Source organism: Cetorhinus maximus, chromosome 21 (assembly GCF_964194155.1).
Source record: "Cetorhinus maximus chromosome 21, sCetMax3.hap1.1, whole genome shotgun sequence".
Taxonomy (NCBI): Eukaryota; Metazoa; Chordata; class Chondrichthyes; order Lamniformes; family Cetorhinidae; genus Cetorhinus; species Cetorhinus maximus.
Window position 1 is genome coordinate 59,906,120 of NC_135899.1, and position 21,656 is coordinate 59,927,775.

The 21,656-nt window shown below is 42.2% G+C and overlaps 1 protein-coding gene across 1 annotated transcript in view; it reads left to right on the forward strand.

Moving 5' to 3' along the window:
* The window catches only part of csmd2 (CUB and Sushi multiple domains 2), a 1,856,113-nt gene that overhangs the window by 1,513,153 nt on the left and 321,304 nt on the right, over window positions 1–21,656 (forward strand). Inside the window, exons 29-30 of the mRNA XM_078566065.1 lie at window positions 12,236–12,374; window positions 15,416–15,603. Of these exons, the coding sequence (XP_078422191.1) occupies window positions 12,236–12,374; window positions 15,416–15,603 (327 nt within the window). The remainder of the gene's footprint in view (window positions 1–12,235; window positions 12,375–15,415; window positions 15,604–21,656) is intronic.

The following is a 21,656-nucleotide window of genomic DNA, read 5'->3' on the forward strand; positions in this document are numbered from 1 at the left end:
GTGGAGGCCAAGTGCAAACAGGGGAAGAAGTGTCCCGAAATGTGAGCACCCTGCCCACCTGTGTCATCAAACACTACCTGCCCTACCTGTGGCAGTGTTTGTGGATCCAGCATTTCAGTTACCTCAAGACCCACAACCCCGGAGTGGAAACAAGTCAGCCTTGGACAGAAGGGACTGCTTGGCAGAGAAAGAAAGAGGTTTTTGCTTGCAGATGGTCGAACTTCAACGCTAGATCAGCTGATGCTAGCTGCTGTCTTGGTCAGGTTCTTGATTGTAGGCTTTGATCTAACACCATTCTGCATCCTTAAATGTCAGTTGACTCAGCAGTTTGCACAAATCACTTGAACTTCACAAAAACGTAGTATGATATAAGCAACAAGCTTAATGAATCATTGAATTCCTGTGATATTTATGTGCTTCGTTATCACTGAAACTGTTGTGGATCTGGTTTCAGCCGAATTGGTTTTGCAAGAATGAAATTTCTGAGTTTTGTTAATGTGGAATTTGAGATCCTGGCCGTGACATTTTTTCCAAGAAATCTGAGTTTTCTATTGTGATTACTACAGGATTCCTCAACTGTAAGGGCACCATGGTACATTAATGTTGTATTTGTGATGGGTTTCACCTCTGGTCAATTCAGACTGTGCTGAAATTCTGCTATGTCGGGTGTATGAAAGGACCTATGGAGTCACCTTATCTGTTGTATGGAGTTTGTAAAACTGGAGCACTTTTCATCCAAGAGTTTCATTCATCTATCTTTTACAGTGCAAAACACAATGTTTTAGCTTGTCTTAAATTGGAGAATGCTTCTCAAACATAGGCATGGCACAACTTCTCACTCTTTTCAGATATCTGGAGTGGATGCAGATTTCCTTCTTTCCAGGTTTATTACCAGGCTTAATTTCTCATATCATCACCAATTTACTTGAACCTATCAATTTGTAAAAACTTGCATCATGTTCCCAGTTCACCTGGGAATTTGAATAGCTCTTTGTGTTTCAATTTCCTGCTTGAATCACCTGTGTTGGCAACAAACCCAAGATATTAGTTGCTGACTGGAATTACCTTCAGTTTAGATCTTTTCAGTTCCTTCTCAAACTGTTTACTATTTTTACATGTATAATCACAAGTATTTTGGCTACTGACTTACAAATTTTATCTTGGCCTTGTGATGATCCACATTGAGACAGATAACTTTAAAAGAAAGTATGTTTCCCAGACAACCCAATGGAAGAAACTGATGAGCAAGATTTCACTTCTTTAAACTTTTACTGTAGCAGACAAACCAAAATCAACACAATTCAAACACTAATTAACAGGCACATTACTTCAAGCAGGAAAACAATTTTACTTTAAATCAGTACCACAAACATGACTGACACACATGTCTTGTTTGTCTTTCGAGACAAAGCTGACTGTTGTAATATGAAGTACATACACCTTTAAGGGAGTGTATTTAAGCTGCCGTCAATCACTACCACCTCAACAGGATGCGGTGTATCAGCCCAATGACTTGCATACTTGCATTCAGCTGACAAACAGCAGCAGTCGAGAGCAGATATGCTATACTTTACCTCCCAGTTAATTCTGTCAGTATTTGGTCTTATCTTCAAATAAAGAACCCACATTATTGTTTCACCAATCCTTGTGTATGATTGGTACATTTGCATGAAAGAAAAGAATGTGACAATGACCATGCTTATTATCTGGAGTTTTTGGTAGTGTTCTGGTGAGTTTGTAAGTGACTGCTAAGGCCGATCTGCAGCGGAAGGTTCTGCTGCAAATAGGACTGGACACCGTGGACAGTTGAGTTTTGGATGAGTTGCTGGCTCAGGATTCCCACCCCTTGAATTTTCTCTCTGCCTCTGATATGCACTTGCTTTCGAAGGAGGCCGCAATGCTTTTTATTTAGTTGCGCCGCTGCACCGATCTTGGATAAGCTTCTCCCAGGACTCTAAGTCGTTATCAAAACTCTTAAGTGAAGTCTTCAGAATATTCTTGCAGTGCTTCCTTTGACTGCCATGAGAGCACAGCCCAGACTTGAGCTGTGCATAGAAGATTTGCTTTGGTGAGTGAATGAGAAGCATTCTGGCTACATGACCAGCCCAGCTCAGTTGTGACTGCCTCAAAATGATGTGGATACTTGGTATCCCGGCTCGGGTGAGCACCTCAGTTTCTGGTATTTTGTCCTGCCATTTGATTTCCAGAAGTTTCCGAAGGCAGCTCAAGTGAAAGTGGTCGAGCTTCTTGACAGGACTCTAGTACACAGTCCATGCCTTGCTGGCATAGATCAGAGTGGGCAGGACTATTACTCTACGGACTTACAGTTTGGTCGGCAGACTGGATGGCGTCCGCTGTTGCACTGCCTTTCTGACAGGCTCACGTCTGCTGTATCATGTGAACTATGTCTTGAGTTTTCTAAGGGCGGAATTCCTGCCGGCGGGATCTTCCATTCCTGCCAAAGTCAATGGAGTTTTGAATGGCTTGCCACATTTTACGGCCACATCCCCGCCACAAGAGGGCCGTAAAATTTCACCCCGTTGTCCTAATGCATTCTTTAGAGAGCTGCGCTGCTCTGTTTTGCGCTGATTTTCCCTGTGGGCTTTTGAATCTCAACGTCAAACTCAAATGGGGGTCAGAATCCTGCACTCTGTGGGGAACTGTCACCCAAAGTGATTTTCCCTAGAGCAGCCAATTAATGGCCAGATGACAGGCTCGTTATACAATTAAGGATGGCAAGCAGACTCCCAAAGTGGAAGGCCATTTGGCAGGCCAATCAGAGGCCTTCCAGCTTGAAAGCAGCAGCCTGATGCCATGACAGTTAAGTGAGGGAGAGGGTGCTTCAGTTTGGAGATGCCCTCTCTCCAAACATTTCAAACATTAAATTAAAAATGGCCTTTGTAGCCGGGTCAGTACTGTTGGGGGGAGCCCCACCAGATAGCTGCCTTTTGGCTGCTGCTGCACCCAGACAGGCAGGGATAGCATCTAAGTCTGCCTGAAGCATTGAATCCTCAGTCTGTCATGGGAGCTAAAGTGTCACCCGCAACCTCCAGAATCTGGAGGCTGACTGGAATACCCCTGGAATAGCACCCACCCACATCCTGCTTCTGGGAAAATGGCCTGGGGTAGGAAGGTGTTGAGAAATTATGCGCCCACCCACCTCCATCCACCCCCCCCCCCCCCCACCGCCTACCAGCAAGGGCTAAATTTCCAGCCCGTATATAATCCTGAATGATTTTAGGTTAATCCAATTTCCTAAAATCGTAGTTAGCTCACATTTTCAGTTTGATAGCTCAAGATGTGAATTGCTATCATAGTCCTTGATTACATATAGAAAAAAAAGGCAACACTAGACTATCTCACCAAATACTTGCAATATCTTCATTTTCACACAAATAAATCAGGGACAGCATTCCCGAAAAAGCTGAAGATGCTCGGTAGTTAAAATTTGCAAGACTACACTTGATAGTTTTTTTGTTCAGTGAGGCTATCTAGAGATATTGATTAATGGTTTAGTGGTAAGTGGAGTTAACAAACAGATGAGCCACAATCAAATTAAATGGTGGAACAGGCTGGATGGGCTGAATTCTTGTGTTCCTATCTCTGTGATAGGAAACTCAGAGGATTATAATATGGGTGACTACACTAGGCACAATTAAATACAAAAGAAAGTCATTTTCTTGTCTTTATCGTTATTGCAAGTTCCATATAAAGCTCTTTCCATATTCAATATTTGTTGCTTCCAAACCTGTGTAAACATCTATGCTTAGGCTTTCACCACTCTGACAGTCTTATCTACTCTATTGCTACATGTTGTTATGTTTATTACTATTACAAACAGGGACGGGAGAGACGTGAGACCCTTGTCTCATTTTCCTTAGTGTCCACATTCAGCATACTTTTGGAAAGAAAGATGGGTATGTTTCTCCCTGAGCGTGTGGTCAATTTTTAAAGAAGCAGCGGCCGGCTTTCACGAGTTTAAATAAAGATGATTATTTACTCGTGCATTGACTCCACATGTCTAAACATGACATCACTCACTTAAACACACATACTCGAGAAAGATACATGTCAAGGTGATAGTGCACTTTTAAGATTTGTAGACAAAGGAATAGTTCATTGTTCCTGTGTTTGGCTCATTGTAGGAAAAACAGCCATTGCGGACCCACTGAAAAAAGGTGTTTCACTCCGAAAGGGTAGCCTAGGCAGTTTCAATAGCCGGGGTCCTATATCAGCTTTGTTGCAGAACTCCCTTGAAGAACTGGCATTTTCAACAGATACCAAAATTGGTTACTTGTGGTTTTCTAACCAGGAGGTTACATTTCTGTTCTGGTGGCAGTCTTCAGGTTTTAAAGGCATAGATTTCACTGCCTTTTCTGCTGCTGTTGTTTACACAGCTGATGTTCTGCATCAACTGACTGGTTTCTCCCTGGTTCTTGTGATAAAAAAATTTGTGAGCAGAAGGCTGTTTTGGTCACATGATTAATGGCTATTGTTCACCCAGAGTGGATTAAAGCTAGAAGCCATTGCTATACAATGGAAAATGGATGGTGTTGGGAGTGGGGTGTTTGTCTGTTCACAACCATTTATGAAACTGGCTTCTGCAGCTTTCTTTGTTAAGTTTTGAACTTGGAGGCATGAAGTCTTGAATTCCATTGGTTTTGAGTTTTGGATAAAGCACAAATAATAGCAGGTGTAAATTCCACAGATGAATTCCATCTGGGTATGTCCATTCAGTGGGGAGGCCCACAGCCATGGCTATTCAATCAGGCACTTTCTTAAGGCGCAAGGCAGAAATTGCTGAAGTCACCTGATCTTTGGCCACCACCTTAGCCATCTTCTTAATATCCAATTTTAAATAAAAGATAGTTCCAGAAAATTATATACTGAATGCAGTCCATGTTTAAAGGTATGAATAGGACACACCTTCAGTGGGTATGACAATCACAAACCAGCTTTTTTACTTCTACCAAATATCTATGAAATTTAGCAGTTAAAGAAGGCCTTTTCCAGCGCTTTCTGCAGCAGAAGCAACATCAGTCACAGTTTTCAAGTTTCAAAGTAACTTTTTTCTTCAGTTGACCTCCATGACCTGCAGCTTTGGTTCTTTCACTCCTTTACCTGATTTGCTGCAACATCTGGTTCATTCTTTTTAATCATCGAGGAGAGATTTGAATCTATATTTTAGAACAAGACCACACTGAGATAAATAGCTGCCTTGGATGCTGCTGTGCACATAAGAACATAAGAAATAGGAGCAGGAGTAGGCCATTCGGCCCCTCAAGCCTGCCCCGCCATTCAATATAATCATGGTCGATCTGCCCCAGGCCTCTACTACTCTTTCATGCCAGCTCCTCACAGCCCTCAACTCCCCGATATTTCAAAAATCTATCTACCTCCTCTTTAAATACTTTGAGTGTTTTGGCCTCCAAAACTCTTGGGGGTGAGAATTCCAGACATTCACTATCCTCTGAGAGAAGAAATTCCTTTGCATCTCAGTTTTAAATGAGTGTCCCCTTACTTTGTAACTAGTTTGAGATCCCCTCACTAGTGGAAACATCTTCAACATTACCCTGTCAAGTGAACCGCTTTTGAAAAAAAAGTTACTTTGAAACTTGAAAACTGAGACTAATGTTGCCTCTGCTGCAGAAGGCACTGAAAAACGCCTCGTATTATCTTTAACTGCTAAATATCATAGACATTTGGTAGAAGTAAAAAAGATGGTTTGTGATCGTCATACCCATTGAAAGCATATCCTATGTATACCTATAAATCTTGTACATTTCAATAAGATCACCCCTCATTCTTCTAAACCCTAATGAATAAGGGACTAACCTGTTTAGCCGTTCTTGATAAGTCAACCCCTACATCCCTGGAATCAGCCTAGTGAATCTCTTTTAAACTGCCTCCAATGCCAGTTTGTCCTTTCTTAAATACGGGGACCAAAACTGTGCACAGTACTCCAGATGCGGCCTCACCAACACCCTGTACAGTTGTAACGAGACTTCCCTATTTTAAAACTCCGACCCCCTAGCAATACAGACCAAAATTCCATTTGCCTTCTTAATTACTTGCTGTAACTGCATGCTAACTTTTTGTGTTTCAGGCACAAGAACATGCAGATCCCTCTCTGCTGCAATTTTTTGAAGTCTCTCTTATTTAAATAATAGTCTGCCTTTTGATTCTTCCTACCAAAGTGCATGACTTCACAATTTTCTACAATAAACTCCGTCTGCCAAGTTTTTGTCCACTCACTCAACCTACCTATATCCGCTTGTAGATTCCTTATGTCCTCATCGCAACATGCCTTCCCACCTATTTTTGTATTGTCAGTAAATTTGGATACATTACACTCTGCTCCCTCCTCCAAGTCATTAATATAAATAGTAAATAATTGAGGCCCTAGGACTGATCCTTGTGGCACTCCACTAGTTGCGTCTTTCCAACCTGAAAAAGACCCATTAATCCCGACTCTCTACCTTCTGTGTGTTAACCAATCCTCAATCCTTGATAATACATTACCCCCAAGGCCATGAGCTCCTATTTTGTGCAATAACCTTTTATGTGGCACCTTATCGAATGCCTTCTGGAAATCCTAATATTCTACATGAACCGGTTCCCCTTTATCAACTCTGCTCGTTATATCCTCAAAGAACTCTAGCAAATTTGTCAAACATGATTTCCCTTTCACAAAACTATGTTGACTCTGTTTGATTGTGTTAAGCTTTTCTAAATGTCCTGCTATTTTTTCCTTAATAATGGACTCTAGCATTTTCCTAATGACAGATGTTAAGCTGACTGGCCTATAGTTTACTGCTTTTTGTCTCTCTCCTTTCTTGAACACATTAGCTATTTTCCAATCTGCTGGGACCCTCTTGGAATCCAGTGAGTTCTGGGATATTTTGACCAATGCCTCCACTATCTCTGCAGCCACTTCCTTTAAAACCCTTGGATACAGGCCATCAGGTCCTGGAAATTTGCCTGCCTTTAGTCCCATTAGTTTGCCAAATACTTTGTCCCTCACGATAGAGACTGTTTCAAGATCTTTCCTCCCATTTGCTCCATATGTGTGTACAATCAGCTTCTTAGCCTATGCACCACATGTTGCTTTTCCAGTAGTCAAAATGTAAATTGGCTTTCAGTTGTTATAGTTTAGAAATTTATCTAACTGCACCAATGGTCAGCATCAAGCATAGGGCAGTCAGGAATACATGACATTCAATGGCATTACCATCACTGAATCCCCCACTATCAACATCCTGGGGGTTGCCATTGACCAGAGACTGAACTGGATTAGCCATATAAACACAGTGGCTACAGAAGCAGGTCAGAGGCTAGGAATCGTGTGATGAGTAACTCACCCCCTGACTCCCCAAAGCTTGTCCACCATCTACAAGGTACAATTCAGGAGGGTGATGGAATACTCCCCACTTGCCTGGATGAGTGCAGCTCCAACAACACTCAAAAAGCTTGACACCATCCCGGACAAAGCAGCCCCCTTGATTGGCACTCCATCCACAAACATTCACTCCCTTCATCACCAATGGACAGTAGCAGCAGCATGTACCATCTACAAGATGCACTGCAGAAATTCACTAAGGCTTCTTAGGCAACATCTCCCAAATCCACGACCGCTACCATCTCGAAGGACAATGGCAGCAGATAGATGGGAACACCACCACCTATAAGTTCCCCTCTAAGCCACTCACCATCCTGACTTGGAAATATATTGCCATTTGTTCACTGTCACGGGGTCAAAACCTGAAACACCCTTCCTAACAGCACTGTGGTTGTACCTACACCACATGGACTGCAGCAGTTCAAGAAGGCAGCTCACCACCACATTCTCAAGGGCAATTAGGGATGGGCAATAAATGCTGGCCTAGCCAGCGACAGCACATCCCGGAAATGAATAAAAAAAAAAGATCCATTCTCTTCCCCAGAGAGCAGTCAAGGCTGTGTCATTGAATATTTTCAAGATTGAGTGTGAAGAATTTTTGATCTATAATGGAGTCAAGGATAAAGGCGGGCAGGTAGTAAAGTGGAGTTAAGGCCACAATCAGATCAGCCATGATCTTATTGGGCGGTGGAGCAGGCTCACTGGGTTAAATGGCCTACTCCTGTTCCTATTCCTTATGTCCTTATTATGGAGCACTCTCACTGATGCCCACAACAATGTGCATTAACCTAGAGGAGTGCCATTATTACACCACTGTGACACTTTCTCATCCAGTCCATCCTTTTTCAGGGAGCTCTTCGGGTGAGGCTGACAATTTAGTGGCACTTAATGCAAAGTTATGAGGAGTTCTGTGCCATGGACTCATAGAATATGGCTGGGGATTGCTCAGGCTCATTTTAGTTGATATTTGCAGCGACCAGGTGGGAAGGGCCTTTCATCCAATGACTCTGGACTGAAATTGAAACCAGTGATTAGAGACAAACAGACAGTGTCCCTTGCTGTCTGTAAGAATCTGTAATCTTTAGGAAATGGCAATTGCTTGTCAAGTTACCTGCATGGCTATGTCAGGTTAAATTGTCAAACACCATAGATCTGCTCATGTTGATTGAATTTGAATGATGATTGCATACCCTTGTATGTAATAAATGAGCTCACTGAGATATTTGACAAGTAAAATTATCATTGGGAGATAGCTTAATGTTATTTTGAGACGTGGAAAAGTAATTTATAGATGCCTTTACATGTTCCAATGTGTACTGATTATATTTTGAGATATCTTAAAATGATTTGAAGATAAGCAGTTAAGAATGTGATTGAATGGCTTCCTCCTTCCTCGATATGAGCAGAGTAGTGGCATATCTAAAATATACATAGATAACCTAAATTGATTTTGATATTTTTGCAGAATTTGAGATAACTTAAATTGATCTTTTTTCAAAAAAGTATACATGTAATATAAATGATTTGTTGATATTCCAAAATGACTTATTCCGCACCTCATTCAGTTGTCATTCAAATGTATCTCAACCTGTCTAAGTTAGTAGAATTTGTCTGAGACACAAAATTAGGTTTCTCACTGATGTCTGATGTGCCAGGTAGAAAAGTATCGCACCACTGCAGTACAGGATGCTCTAATGAAATTGAGAATAGTCAAAGGAACTTTACTCCACATTTAACATGCTATACCTGAGACTATACTCATACTGGGTACCCAAAATGGAAAGTGTTCCATTCACCAAGATTATCATTCTTCATCTTCAAGAGCACAAAGATTTCATAAAATAAAGTGCTCTCCTGGACCAGGCTTGTTTACACGGATAGAACATTTGAGGTTGCTATAATCTTTCCAGCAAAACAGTAACCAGGGATAATTTTCACTTAGCTGCCTGAACACATAACTGTGCTTCTGTTGCAAGTGCCTTGGACACTAATCTTGCCAGGACAGTGAAAAAAGGATTGAAGATAGGAAGTATATGGGAGCAATAGTGAATGGGACATGGGGTCACCAAGCTGTTGTTGATAGGTCCATTCAATTAGGCCTCAAAGCCTTTGGACAGCAGTTTGATTTGTGCATGGGAATCTGCACAAACACATCCCTGTCTTGGCCACTTGACCAGTATTTCACTCCATAACTTGCCAGTGTTATACATGATGTAACATGGCCTTTACTGTTAGACTAATAAGTAAATTGTACTCAGCAAATGCAGCCTGGGGGTCACCACCAGAGATGAGACTGAATTGTTTTTAAAATTAATTCTTTTAAATCTAATTTCATTTTGAGATTAGTGGAATCACACATGGTTAAATATTTAGATTAAAATAAAGGTTAATCAGAACTTGTGCTGCTCCCCTATGACTCAGCTGATTGAAGCAATGAGTAGCAGAGACTTACGGACCAGAAAGGTCTCTGTATTGATTCCGAGCCTGTGCCAAGTTATCTGATTCCAAGTTTGACAGCAATACAGATGTTCCAGTCGGTCTCAGTGACCCCCAGCTGAAGGATTGTAAAATGAACTAAGCTTCCTGGTTGCTATCTGATGGTTGTTGTGGCCACACAACTGAAGTATCAGCATTGTGGACCAGAATTTGGTGACACAATTGGATAGCCTAGTAACACTTATGTCTCAGCTCACCCAGGAAGAATACCTGGGAGCAAAGATTATTTACAACAGGAGAGAGATTCCTTTTGCCTCCTCACTGAATGGCTGCCTACTTAAGCTAATGTCTGGGATGCAAAAGATTTATCTTCTACCAGAATTTACTGTGTACCATGGAATGGATGTAATGCTAGTGTACTGACTTGTGTCCAAATTCTGGTCCACTATGCTGATACTTTACCACTTAAACAAGAAAATCTCCGAATTTAAGGTCCATTCCCTTCAGCAGAATATAAGAAATAGGAGTAGATGTAGGCCATTCAGCCCATTGAGCCTTCTCTGCCGTACAATAAGACCATGGCTGATCTGATTGTGGCCTTAACTCTACTTTCTTGCCTGTTCCCCATAACCCTTGAGTCCCTTGTCAATAAAAAATCTGTCTAACTCAGCCCTGAATATTCAATGACCCAACCTCCACTGCTCTTCGTGGAAGAGAATTCCAAAGACTAACAACCCTCTTGAGTGAATACATTTCTCCTCATCTCTTAGGTGGAAGACTCCTCTTTAAACTGTGGCCCCTAGTTCTAGATTCCTCCATGGGAGGAAACGTCATCTCAGCATCTACCCTGTTAAGCCCCCTCAGAATCTTCTTCGTTTCAATAAGATCACCTCTCATTCTTCTAAACTTCAGTGAGTATAGGCCCAACCTGGTCAACTTTTCCTCATAACGCACACAAACATGCATGCGCGCTCGCACGCATGAACATGCGCACACACACACGTTGGCTTTAATATCCCAGATTTTTCCCTTGCTTAAGTTGCTGAATGGCGACAGTTTTACTGGCAGTTGTATTAAAACCACTTTAAAGAAAAATGAAATGGAAAGGTCAGTTGTGTGAATGAACATTCCTCAACCCCAACTGTAAAGAGTATTATCCACAAATGTAACACATTTGGTCAAAGAGTTATCGGTCTGACTGGAATATTATTTACTAAAGCATACAAATTAAAAATCAAGAAGGCCCACAGACCTCTCCTCTTTGTGACAAGTAATGTTTTATCCTGGATTTCTAATCTTGAAAGGAGACTTCAGATAGAATAGGTACACAAAGCAAAAGATGGACAAAGGTAGTGCTGACATTTTATTGTAATGGCAGGGTTGCTTCTGGAATATAGTAATGTAGAGCTGATAACTGCTGTGGTGACTATTGAAGTTATCAGCAAGAGGGTTATTTCAGCGTGTGCTAACTGTAGAATGTGAATCAATAGCATCATACCACATAAATCTTGGCAGCCATTGGTAAGGGAGAAGGAGGTCCAAAAAATATAATCAAGTACAATAAGGCTCTGAAATTCCATGGTATTTTTCACCGATTTATCACTATGGCGGATTGCACCGGAAAAGGGTTAGAATACGTTTGCGCTGGGCCTCTGCTGTTCTGAAGGTTGCAAAGGGCAGAATTTCTGCCTGCTCCCTAGAGGTGCACACTTTGTGAGGGAAATTCTTGCCGGCCTAGCTCAGTTAGGTCCTGGTGTGCCACAGAGGCCAAAAACCTTTGTGTGATAAGATGCACTGGCCTTCAGGTGGGTGAAAGTAGCCTCCACAGGTGGGTTCTGAGCCAACATGGTGTCCTTGACCACCAACCGCACCACCCACCCTCTGCCCCCAACCAACCAACCCCCCCCTCCAAAGATATGGGACGTTTTTTCAGAAACAATTTCATGCCCACCCTGCAAAGGTGGTGGAGGGACACATCACTGGGATCGGTGCGCTCAGATGCTCACCAGTTTTGCAAAGCAGCCTACGGTAGACATGAGGCCTTCGATTTGTACCGACAATGGGTCCAACATTTGTTTTTGGCAGGCGTTACAAGGTACTAGAAGGCAATTGGTGCCTGTGGAATTCACTGTATACCAGCAAAGAGGTGTGTGTCTTTCAGAGGTGTGGCAGAGAGAGTTGGCAAGGATTAAAAGTAGGGACAAATTATCCTAGCACAATTTAGCCAGGAGCTGTCAGACACCTCTATCTTCGCACTGATTTTGCTCCAAAGAAGAGTATTGTGAATCATTTCTTGAAATGCTTTATTTTTAACCCTGCAAATTGATTCTTTTTTTTTAAATAATTTTATTTCCTAAATTCAGGATAACCTGATTCATAATTTTCTCTCATTTTTCCCAGCTCCCTGTGGAGGGAACCTGACTGGACCCACGGGAATTATCTTATCTCCCTTTTATCCAGAGCCTTACCCTCACGGCAAGGAGTGTGACTGGAAAGTGACAGTGTCACCCGACTTTGTCATTTCTCTGACGTTCCAGAGGTAAGTTCTGCATGAAAATGAGGTTATTAAAAGGAAGTTGTACAGTTACTTGACGACATAGGAGCAAACTGCGGGAATGTGGGAGTAAGCATGACAGCTCTTTTAAAGAGCCAGTAGTAGTACAACAGGCTGAATGGCCTCTTTCCGTGTTGTAATTTCCTATGATTTTATGATATCTTTAACTGCGGAACGTTATAATTCCAGTGTAGTAAACACAGAGGATAAAATATTGCAAAATTAAGTGTAGGTCACTGTATTATTCCAGTGTGTAATAGGCACTGAGCACATTCAAAATTGATTGGAATACAGGCCAATTCAGTGTGAAAGATCCCTGATGTAATTTGGATCAAGAGTGTGAAAAATCAGTGATTCATACATCCAGTCAACCTCCTACATAGCATTATGTAGTGCAGGGGGAATTGGGGGGAGGGTGTGATTTGATTTTGATGGTCTATCGACTCAGAAAGGATATGTTTGAGGTCAATGAGTTTGACATTTCAACATCACTATAGCATTCAGCAATGGGCTTCTCGAACACAGTACACTGCCTAACACAGTGAAAAGGCATATAATCTTGAGAAAGGATTTCTGATGTCTGATAGATCTGTGGGCTGTGCAAAGGGAAAGTGTCAGTATCAAGCCGTTCAAAGGTTTGTGCACCTGCATTCACCTTCAAAGGTCTGAAAGCAGAAGTGACATCCAGGCAGATCGCCAGATTTGTGCATCTCTGCATAATGTCTGCATGATGCTTTGTGTCTGAAAAATAGAATCATACAAACCCAGAAGGAGGCCATTCAACCCACCCTGCCTGTGCCGGTTCTGGGAGAGCTATCCAATTAATTTCACTAAATTGAGATTAAATGAAAAGTTTTATATTTTACTCACTCCATATGGTCTTGATAAAATCTGGCTGCCAATAGATGAGGATTGTTGTGTGTGTAATCAGTTTTAATGAGGGAAATCACCAGCTCTATGAACAGCTAAATGTCACATGAAAAACCCCTGTACCATAAGCAGTGTTAAATATAATGCGGTTCAACAAATTAAAACCATGATATCCACTTGTACATGTTAAACCATTGCTCAGGCATGCAGAAAAGCTTTTTTATTTATTTTCAATCATTAAAGTCATTTCATGCTGGTCTTGCAACCAGCTATTTAGGAAATGGCAGAATACAGGCTGCATGACAGCTGGAGGGGTGGCACTGTGACCTTTCCTCAACAGGAATTCACATCCTGGAACTGATGAAGATACCACGGACATTATCTCCTGCTGAAACCTTGCTAAAATAACTGGTGTTGTGTTGATTTGAGCAGTATTACAAGATGGCAATTATTGCAGCCCCATGAGATCTGAGCAGTATGGAATACATTAGACAGTAATATCAATATTTTACCATTTTCTGTGCAAATCAATGGGAGATAAACAACAGGCCTTCAGAAATCCTTGCTCATTTATATGTTTCACATCCTGTACTACTTGAAGGACTAAAGCAGGATTTTAAGTAAAATAAAATGTGCAGCAAAAATCTATGATCTTAACCACAGAAGATTTTGCTTGTGGAATTTGGAATCACTCTTTACTAATTGTTCTTTAAAATCCTGTTTGCCATACCTACTATCAATATCTTTTAACAATACTACTTCTGTGTTATATATTGCACTCACAGTGTGGGCCCAGTTTGTTTGGAACCTGTCTCTCTTTCATTGCTTTGGAAATTTCACTGGCATTAACATTGAACATCACTGGACAAAATGAAAAAAAATTCAGTGCTAATATTACTCCAGGGGGAGAATTTTCTCCCCGTCGTGCAGGCTGTGGATGAGGTTTCATGAAAAATGCGAAGGCCACCTGGGCTCTTCACCTGCCCACCAACCTTAAAGGTTGGACGGGCAGCCCTGAGAATCAGTTTAATTAGTTCATTAATGGCCTTAATAGGCATTTGACGGATCGGCGGGCACGCAGCCGACTCCGCTGCGTGCCCGCCAAACTGAAGGTTGGAATGACGCATGGTGATGTCGGGACGCATGCCCGACGTCACCGCACATCATTTTACGCATCAGCGAGTGGGCCCGCCCCTGCACGCTGACCAGAAGGTTCAGGCCCAGGATCAGTATGTATCACAGAATGACTGGATCTTAGTGGGATTCAGGATCGTAAGATTGATTTTTTTTATGATTAGTGTGTTCCTTAGGAGGGTAAAATCAGACAAGATGTCATTCCCATCTACTACTCCAGGTCAAATATTTTTAGCTCAAATATCAATGATAGAGGCCTGGGATTTATTGCATTGGAATGAAAAGTGGATTGGAGGGGTTGAGGGGGAGGCTGAAACTGAAAGCATGGTGAGTGCGAAAACATTTTTAAAAAGAGAATAAAGTTAATTTGACCCAAGATAGCATCTTAGGGGAGGCAGTGGTGTAGTGGAATTGTCAATGGACTGGTAATTCAGACACTTGGGTTCGAATCTTACCACGGCAGAAGCCTACTGATGACCATGAAACCATTGTTGATTGTAATAAACCCATGGGGTTCTCTAATGCCTTTTGGGGAAGGAAACCTGCCATCCTCATCTAGTCTGACTCCAGATCCACCATAATGTGGTTGACCCTTAAATGTCTCCTGAGATGGCCTAGCAAGCTCAGTTGTATCAAACTGCTAAAAAGTCAATAAAAGGGAATGAAACCAGATAGCCCTCCTTAACAGCACTGTGGGAGTACCACATGGACTTCAGGTTTTCAAGAAGGTGGCTGACCAATGCCTTCTCAAAGGCAATTAGGGATGGGCAGTAAATGCTGGCCTAGCCAGCGAAAAAAAATGTAACAGTAATCCTGACAATTAAGCAAGACAAATGGTAACAGAAGAACAGCCTTCATATGCCATGGCATCAAAGGGATAAGATTCCTACTGTGAATCGAGATGCCATAAAGTATTTGGTCTCTTTGCATGTGCCCCTGGGCCATGAAGTTGACTTGAAAATGTTTTGCTCGAATTACTTCTGAAAGTTACGTTGAATCATGTTTGTCTTGTGTACTTTCAGCTTCAACGTGGAACCAGGCTATGATTTCCTTCATATCTACGATGGACCAGATTCTCTCAGTTCTCTGATTGGCAGCTTTCAAGGCTCACAGGTGCCTGACCGAATAGAGAGCAGCAGCAACAACCTTTTTCTGGCCTTTCGCAGTGACGCCTCTGTCAGCATGATGGGATTTTCTCTTCAATATACGGGTAACTCATTTTCATCCATGCAGATCATCGTGTAGGCAATAATTAACAAGAAAGTGCTGCTTGTACCCAGGGAGAGCTTTCACATATAGTTCTGATGTGTGCAGCCATGCATCTAAATCTTTAAAAATGAAAGTACGCATCTGAAGTTAATAAGAATAATAATTTAATTGTTCTGTTGCCATCTGTTGTTCTTAAGATGGTGTAATGTTCCAAGGGATATGTCATATAGTTGGCTGGTTCTTGACAGAACTGTGTGGGTGCAGATGCAGCTGACACCATACTTGAAAATAAATTGTGTGGCAAGTTTGTTAATGGTGAGGTGGGGTGGTGGGGGGGGGTGGTTGTGGTGGTGGTGGATAGGGTTGACAGTGTCATGACCTGATTAAACAGGGAGAAAAGGAAAGGAACAATGAAAACTAAGAAGGTAAATGTCACTAGGCCACAGCCCGGTAAGTACTGGGAGCAGGTTGCGTGACTCCTCTCTGACTGAGGAAGGATGGGCTGAGTTTTGTCGAGAGGGCAGAAGACCCACCATCGGGGTCAAAGGCGGAATGATGCAACTCCAATTCAGTCGGGTGGCATCCGCTTGCTGCTTGCCCTCAGTAGCCGCCAGCCCAATCAGAGGGCCAGCAGCTCTGCAGCCCCAGCTGTGTCACTGCTCGTGATGGCCAGTTCTCAGGCAGCAGCTCCAGAAGGGGGCACTTCAAAGGCTGGGCGCCCTTGAAGAAAAGTGATGGGGATGGGGGACTCTGAGGCCAGGCAGACAAGGCCTGGTGAAGGGGGTGGTCAAGAAGCATTGCTGAGTGTTGTTAACACCGCTGCCATAAGAGCAAACATTGTCGCCAGAGGTCCCTCCATGGGCCATGGAGTGTGCGCAAATGAGGGCTTTACCACAGAATATGCTGGGTAAACAACCATGTTTCACAGTGCAGTTTCCCCACACAGTGGCCAGCCCCTTTAACACAGGCAAGATACTCACAGAGATGGGGCTTGGCCCTGAATTAGCCATTTAACTGGATCAGTTGGCTTCCCAGTGGGCACCTGAGCTGTAGTCTCAAAGAAGAGGAGGGAAGAAACACATCAATATTCATTGTTATTCAACAAATGCAGTATAGATCAGAATCAGAACTGGATTTTAGCATATTTTACAGGCTTGACTCCCCCACTCAACCAAGTGGCAGGCAGTGACTAGTGGTGTACCACAGGGATTAGTGCTTGGGCCCCAGCTATTCACGATATATATAAATGACTGGGATGAGGGAACCAAATGCAATATTTCCAAGTTTACTGATGACACACAACTGGACGGGGTTGTGAGGAGGATGCAAGGACGCTTCAGGGCGATTTAGACAAGTTGTGTGTGTGGGCAAACACATGGCAGACGCAGTATAACGTGGATAAATGTGAAGTTTTACGCTTCGGTGTGAAAAACAGAAAGGCAAAGTATTATTTAAATGATGATATATTGGGAAATGTGGATGTACAAAGGGACCTGGGTGTCCTTGTACACCAGTCAATGAAAGTAAATAGGCAGGTGCAGCAAGCAATTAGGAAGGCAAATGGTATGTTGGCCCTCATTGCAAGAGGATTTGAGTTAAGAAGTCTTACTGCAGTTATACAAGGCCTTGGTGAGACCATACCTGGAGTATTGCAGTTGTGGTCTCCCTCCTAAGAAAGGATATACTTGCCAAAGGGGCAGTGCAACGAAGGTTCACTAAGCTGATACAGGGTTTAGCAAGACTCTCGTATGAGGTGAGATTGGTTCAACTGGGCCTGTATTCACTAGAGTTTAGAAGAATGAGAGGGGATCTGATTGAAACATATAAAGTTCTAACAGGGCTAGACAGACTGGATGTAGGGAGGATGTTTCCCTTGGCTGGGGGAGTCTAGAACCAGGGGCCACAGTGTCAGGATACGGGGCAGGCCATTTAGGACTGAGATGAGGAAAAATGTTTTCACTCAGGGTGGTCAACCTGTGGAATTCTCTCCCACAGAAGGCTGTGGAGGCCAGGTCACTGAGGATATTCAAGAAAGAAATTGATAATTTTTTGGATATTAGGGGCATCAAGGGGTATGGAGAGAAAGCGGGAATATGGCGTTGAGATATAGGATCAGCCATGATCATATTGAATGGCAGAGCAGGCTCGAAGGGCTGAATGGCCTACTCCTGCTCCTATTTTCTATGTTTATATTTCTATTAGGATTTTTAGAAACAGGAAAAGACCATTAAGTCCACTAAGGCCTTACTTATTTTGTTCAGGTTGGCTGCCTGACCTGATTTTCTCCTAATTGCTGAATCAGTAGAGATTTTATCATCTATCATTTTGATGTGGCAATGGGTTAGACCATGCTCATTTGTGAAAAGAGAAAATTGCTTTTCATGAAACCAGCAGAAGCCTGCTGGAGTGAGTAAGTGTTACAATGAAGCTGCATACTCCTCTCAGAGGCTTGCCTTATTGAACACAATGTGATACTCAAGGAAGTTGGTAGACATACTAAACAAAGTAATAAATGAAAGTGTCTGCTATGGCACAGTTGATAATACTTTTGCTTCGGAGTCAGAGAGTTTTAGGTTCAAGTCCCATTCCAGAGACTTGAGCACTAAATTCTAGGCCGACACACCAGTGCAGTACTGAGGGAATGCTGCATTGCCGGAGGCGCCGTCTTTCAGCATGAGATGCTAGACCTATCTACCTCCCTCAGATGGACGTAAAAATTCTCATGGCGCTATTTTGAAGAAGATTAGGGGATTCCTGGCCAATATTTATCCCTCAATCAACATCACAAGAACAAATTATCTGGTCATCATAACATTGCTGTTTGTGGGAGTTTGCTGTGTAAAAATTGCCTGCCCGTTTCCTACATTACAACAGTGTGCTTCAAAATTACTTCCTTGGTTGTAAAGTGCTTTGGGGTGTCCTGTGGACATGAAAGGTGCTATAGAAATGCAAGTCTTTCTTTTTGTTTAAAGGAGCAGCCACTAGAATGAATGTCATAAGTTGTGGAAGTCAGTGACTCAGTTGTGTTCCAGCAACGTATTGAGTTAAATAAACCTGAGCTTGTTAATGTGAGGGATATTGCTGAGGTAATTGAAACAAGTTGACATTATGACTATGGAGGAGGTTTCCAAAAATGCTCCAAGCCATGCTATGACTGACTGTCATACAAATGAGTGCCATAATAATGAGGATCTAGGGATTCATCGGACATACAGTCATAATTCGTGATTTTAAGGGCCCTGTTGCAGTGTGCAAGAACATATTTGCGTTTAGCGTTTCTTACTTTACAGGAATTTAATAGCGGTATCAGTTTGCTCATGCTTTAATAGGAAACGCTAGAATGATCTCTGTTGAAAAGGTGCAAACAAAATGTACCTTCAGATAAGCTGCCCATATCTTTTCAAAAATTAGAAAACCACCAATTTTAAAACTTTTAGAATTTAAAATTTTAAAACTGGGTAGAGGCAGGATGAGAAGAAAGTGCAAAGGAGGGGGTGAATAAGAGAAAAGAAGACGGAGAATAAAAGGAAAGTAGGGGGATAAGATGTGCAGCAGATGCCTTGAAGTCTTTGCAAATTGAGGTTTGGAATGCTACCTAATCACATGTGGTTCACTGACTGGTTTCAAAATTCAAAAGCATCCAGCGCCCACCCCACCCCCCCCAGTCCAAAAGTGTTGGAGATTCCTGCCTTTAAAGCTTTTTTATGATGCATTCATCCTTATCAAAAGCAAAATACTGCGGATGCTGGAAAAACAGGAAATGTTGGAAATACTCAGCAGGCCTGCCAGCATCTGTGGAGAAACAGAGTTAACAACAAAAGGTCGACAGCATGAAATGTGATTTCCGTTTCTCTCACCAGACAATTCCCCCAGACGGTTCTAAAGGGGGCATAGGAGCAGAGAGACCTGGGAGTTTATGTGCATAAGTCAGTGAGAGTGGCAGGACAGGTTGAGAGCAAGTTGATAAACTTTAGACTTCATTAATAGGGCACAAAAGCAAGGAAGTTATCTTAAACTTGTATAAAACTCTGGTTCAGCCTCAACTGGAGTATTATGTCCAGTTCTGGGCATCGCACTTTAAGAAAGATGATGGCATTAGAGAGAATGCGGAAAATATTCATGAAAATGGTGCCAGGGATGAGGAACTCCAGTTACAAACAGTTGTTTGGTAGTACAGAACTTAAATATTGCTGAAAAGAGAGACATATTGCTGAAATTTTTTTGTTTTGCTGTAATCAGAGAAAACACAAGAATGCCAAATTTCAAATGATCACAACAATTTATGATGTGGGAGCAAAGGGTACTGATTAGTTGGCCAGGCAACTGATCGGTCGAGGCATTGACATAAAGAAATCAACAGGAAACTATATAGCTCCCAGGTACTTTAAAAAATGTGCAAGGCTTGAACATATTCCTTTTGTTTGCAGGGAATGGGTCCCTGTGTATGAGTGTATGTTGCTTCGAGCAAGTTTAAATAAGCCAGGTTACATGCCTGACAAGCTATTATCTTACATTGGCTGTTAGTGGAGCTATTAGCACACTTAAGATTGTTCTGCAAGTGCTGCCCAAATGCAAAATTAAATCAAATCAAATGTTTTGGATTTTGCTAGTGCGGGTTGGTTGAGTACAGTTTGTACTCTGCCTATTATGAACAACCAAAGGAACATACTGTTTGATCCGATCAGCCAGTCGCTGGGATCTATGGCTGACATACCTGGCATCATACTGGCAGTGAAATTCATACACAATGTTGCTCAATTGTGTGCTAGGCAAAATGCTTTTTTGGAATGACTGCAGCTTCCTGTTAGTGGAAAATAGCACTCATGTAGTGACTGCATAGCATCAGCATGAAACAGCTTGCTTAACCTGTTGTTCAAATTTTTGGCCAGTCAGAGTTGATTGCCAACCTATCGGTCCCTTTTTCTCCTGTAGTAAAAGTTTTTGTGAGTTTTGAAATTTGGCATTCTTGGGTATGACCCAATGGGTGCAAGACGAAAAGCTTCGGCAACATGTATCTCTTTTAAGCCAAGCTTCAGTTACTTAGATAGATTGGAGAAGCTGGGACTGTTCTCCTTGGAGAAGAGAAGTTTGGGAGGAGATTTGATAGAGGTATTTAAAGTCATTGGGGATTCGGACAGGTAGGGAAAAACTGTTCACATTGGTGGGAGGGTTGAGAACAAGGGGACACAGATTTCAGGTAATTGGCAAACGAAGCAATGGCGACATGAGGAGAAATGATTTTACTCAGCGAGTGGCTTGGATCTGAAATGCACTGCCTGAGAATGTGGTGCAGACAGCTTCAATCATTTAAAAGGGAATTGAGTTATTATCTGAAAAGGAAGAATGTGCAGACCTATGGGGAGAAGACCAGGGAGTGGCACTATGTAAATTGGTCCTTCGGAGAGCCAGAGCACAAACAATGGGCTGAATGGCCTCCTTCTGTGCTGCAACTATTCCGAAATTCTGTGAGAACCTGCTGAGTATTTGCAGCATTTTCCATATCCATCCTTCCACTTAGCAGACACTAAAACTGATGAACTGTGCCATGGTGAACTGTGCCATGTGCAGTCTATTTTCCATATTCAATTAAGACAACTAAACAATGGCATTTTTAAAAAAAGTGAAATCTTGAAGTAGAGTTGTTTGACATTATCCCTTGTTTAACCTTCTCAATACCATGATGCTGTTTCCAGCCCTTATTGGTATGACCATCTCAGTATGAGGTCAAAGGTAAACATATAGGTGGTAATTTTCTTATCCACAGCACATGCTGAGAAAATTACCCCTATATCATAACTTGCCGTGAGGCGAAAAGTAAATTGCAGGTTGAACAGTACAGGGTCAGCTGAAGTCTTAACCTGATACTTATTGTCTAGCTGGTTTAAGGTTCTGTTAAGAAACATCAATTCAAAAGCAAAATACTGCAGTTGTTGGAAATTTAAAATGAAACAGAAAACACTGTAACTACTCAGCAGGTCAGACAACATCTGTAGAGTGAAACAGATTTAATGGGCAGTGATTATTGCGTGCAATGGGGTCTCACCTGCTGGCTAG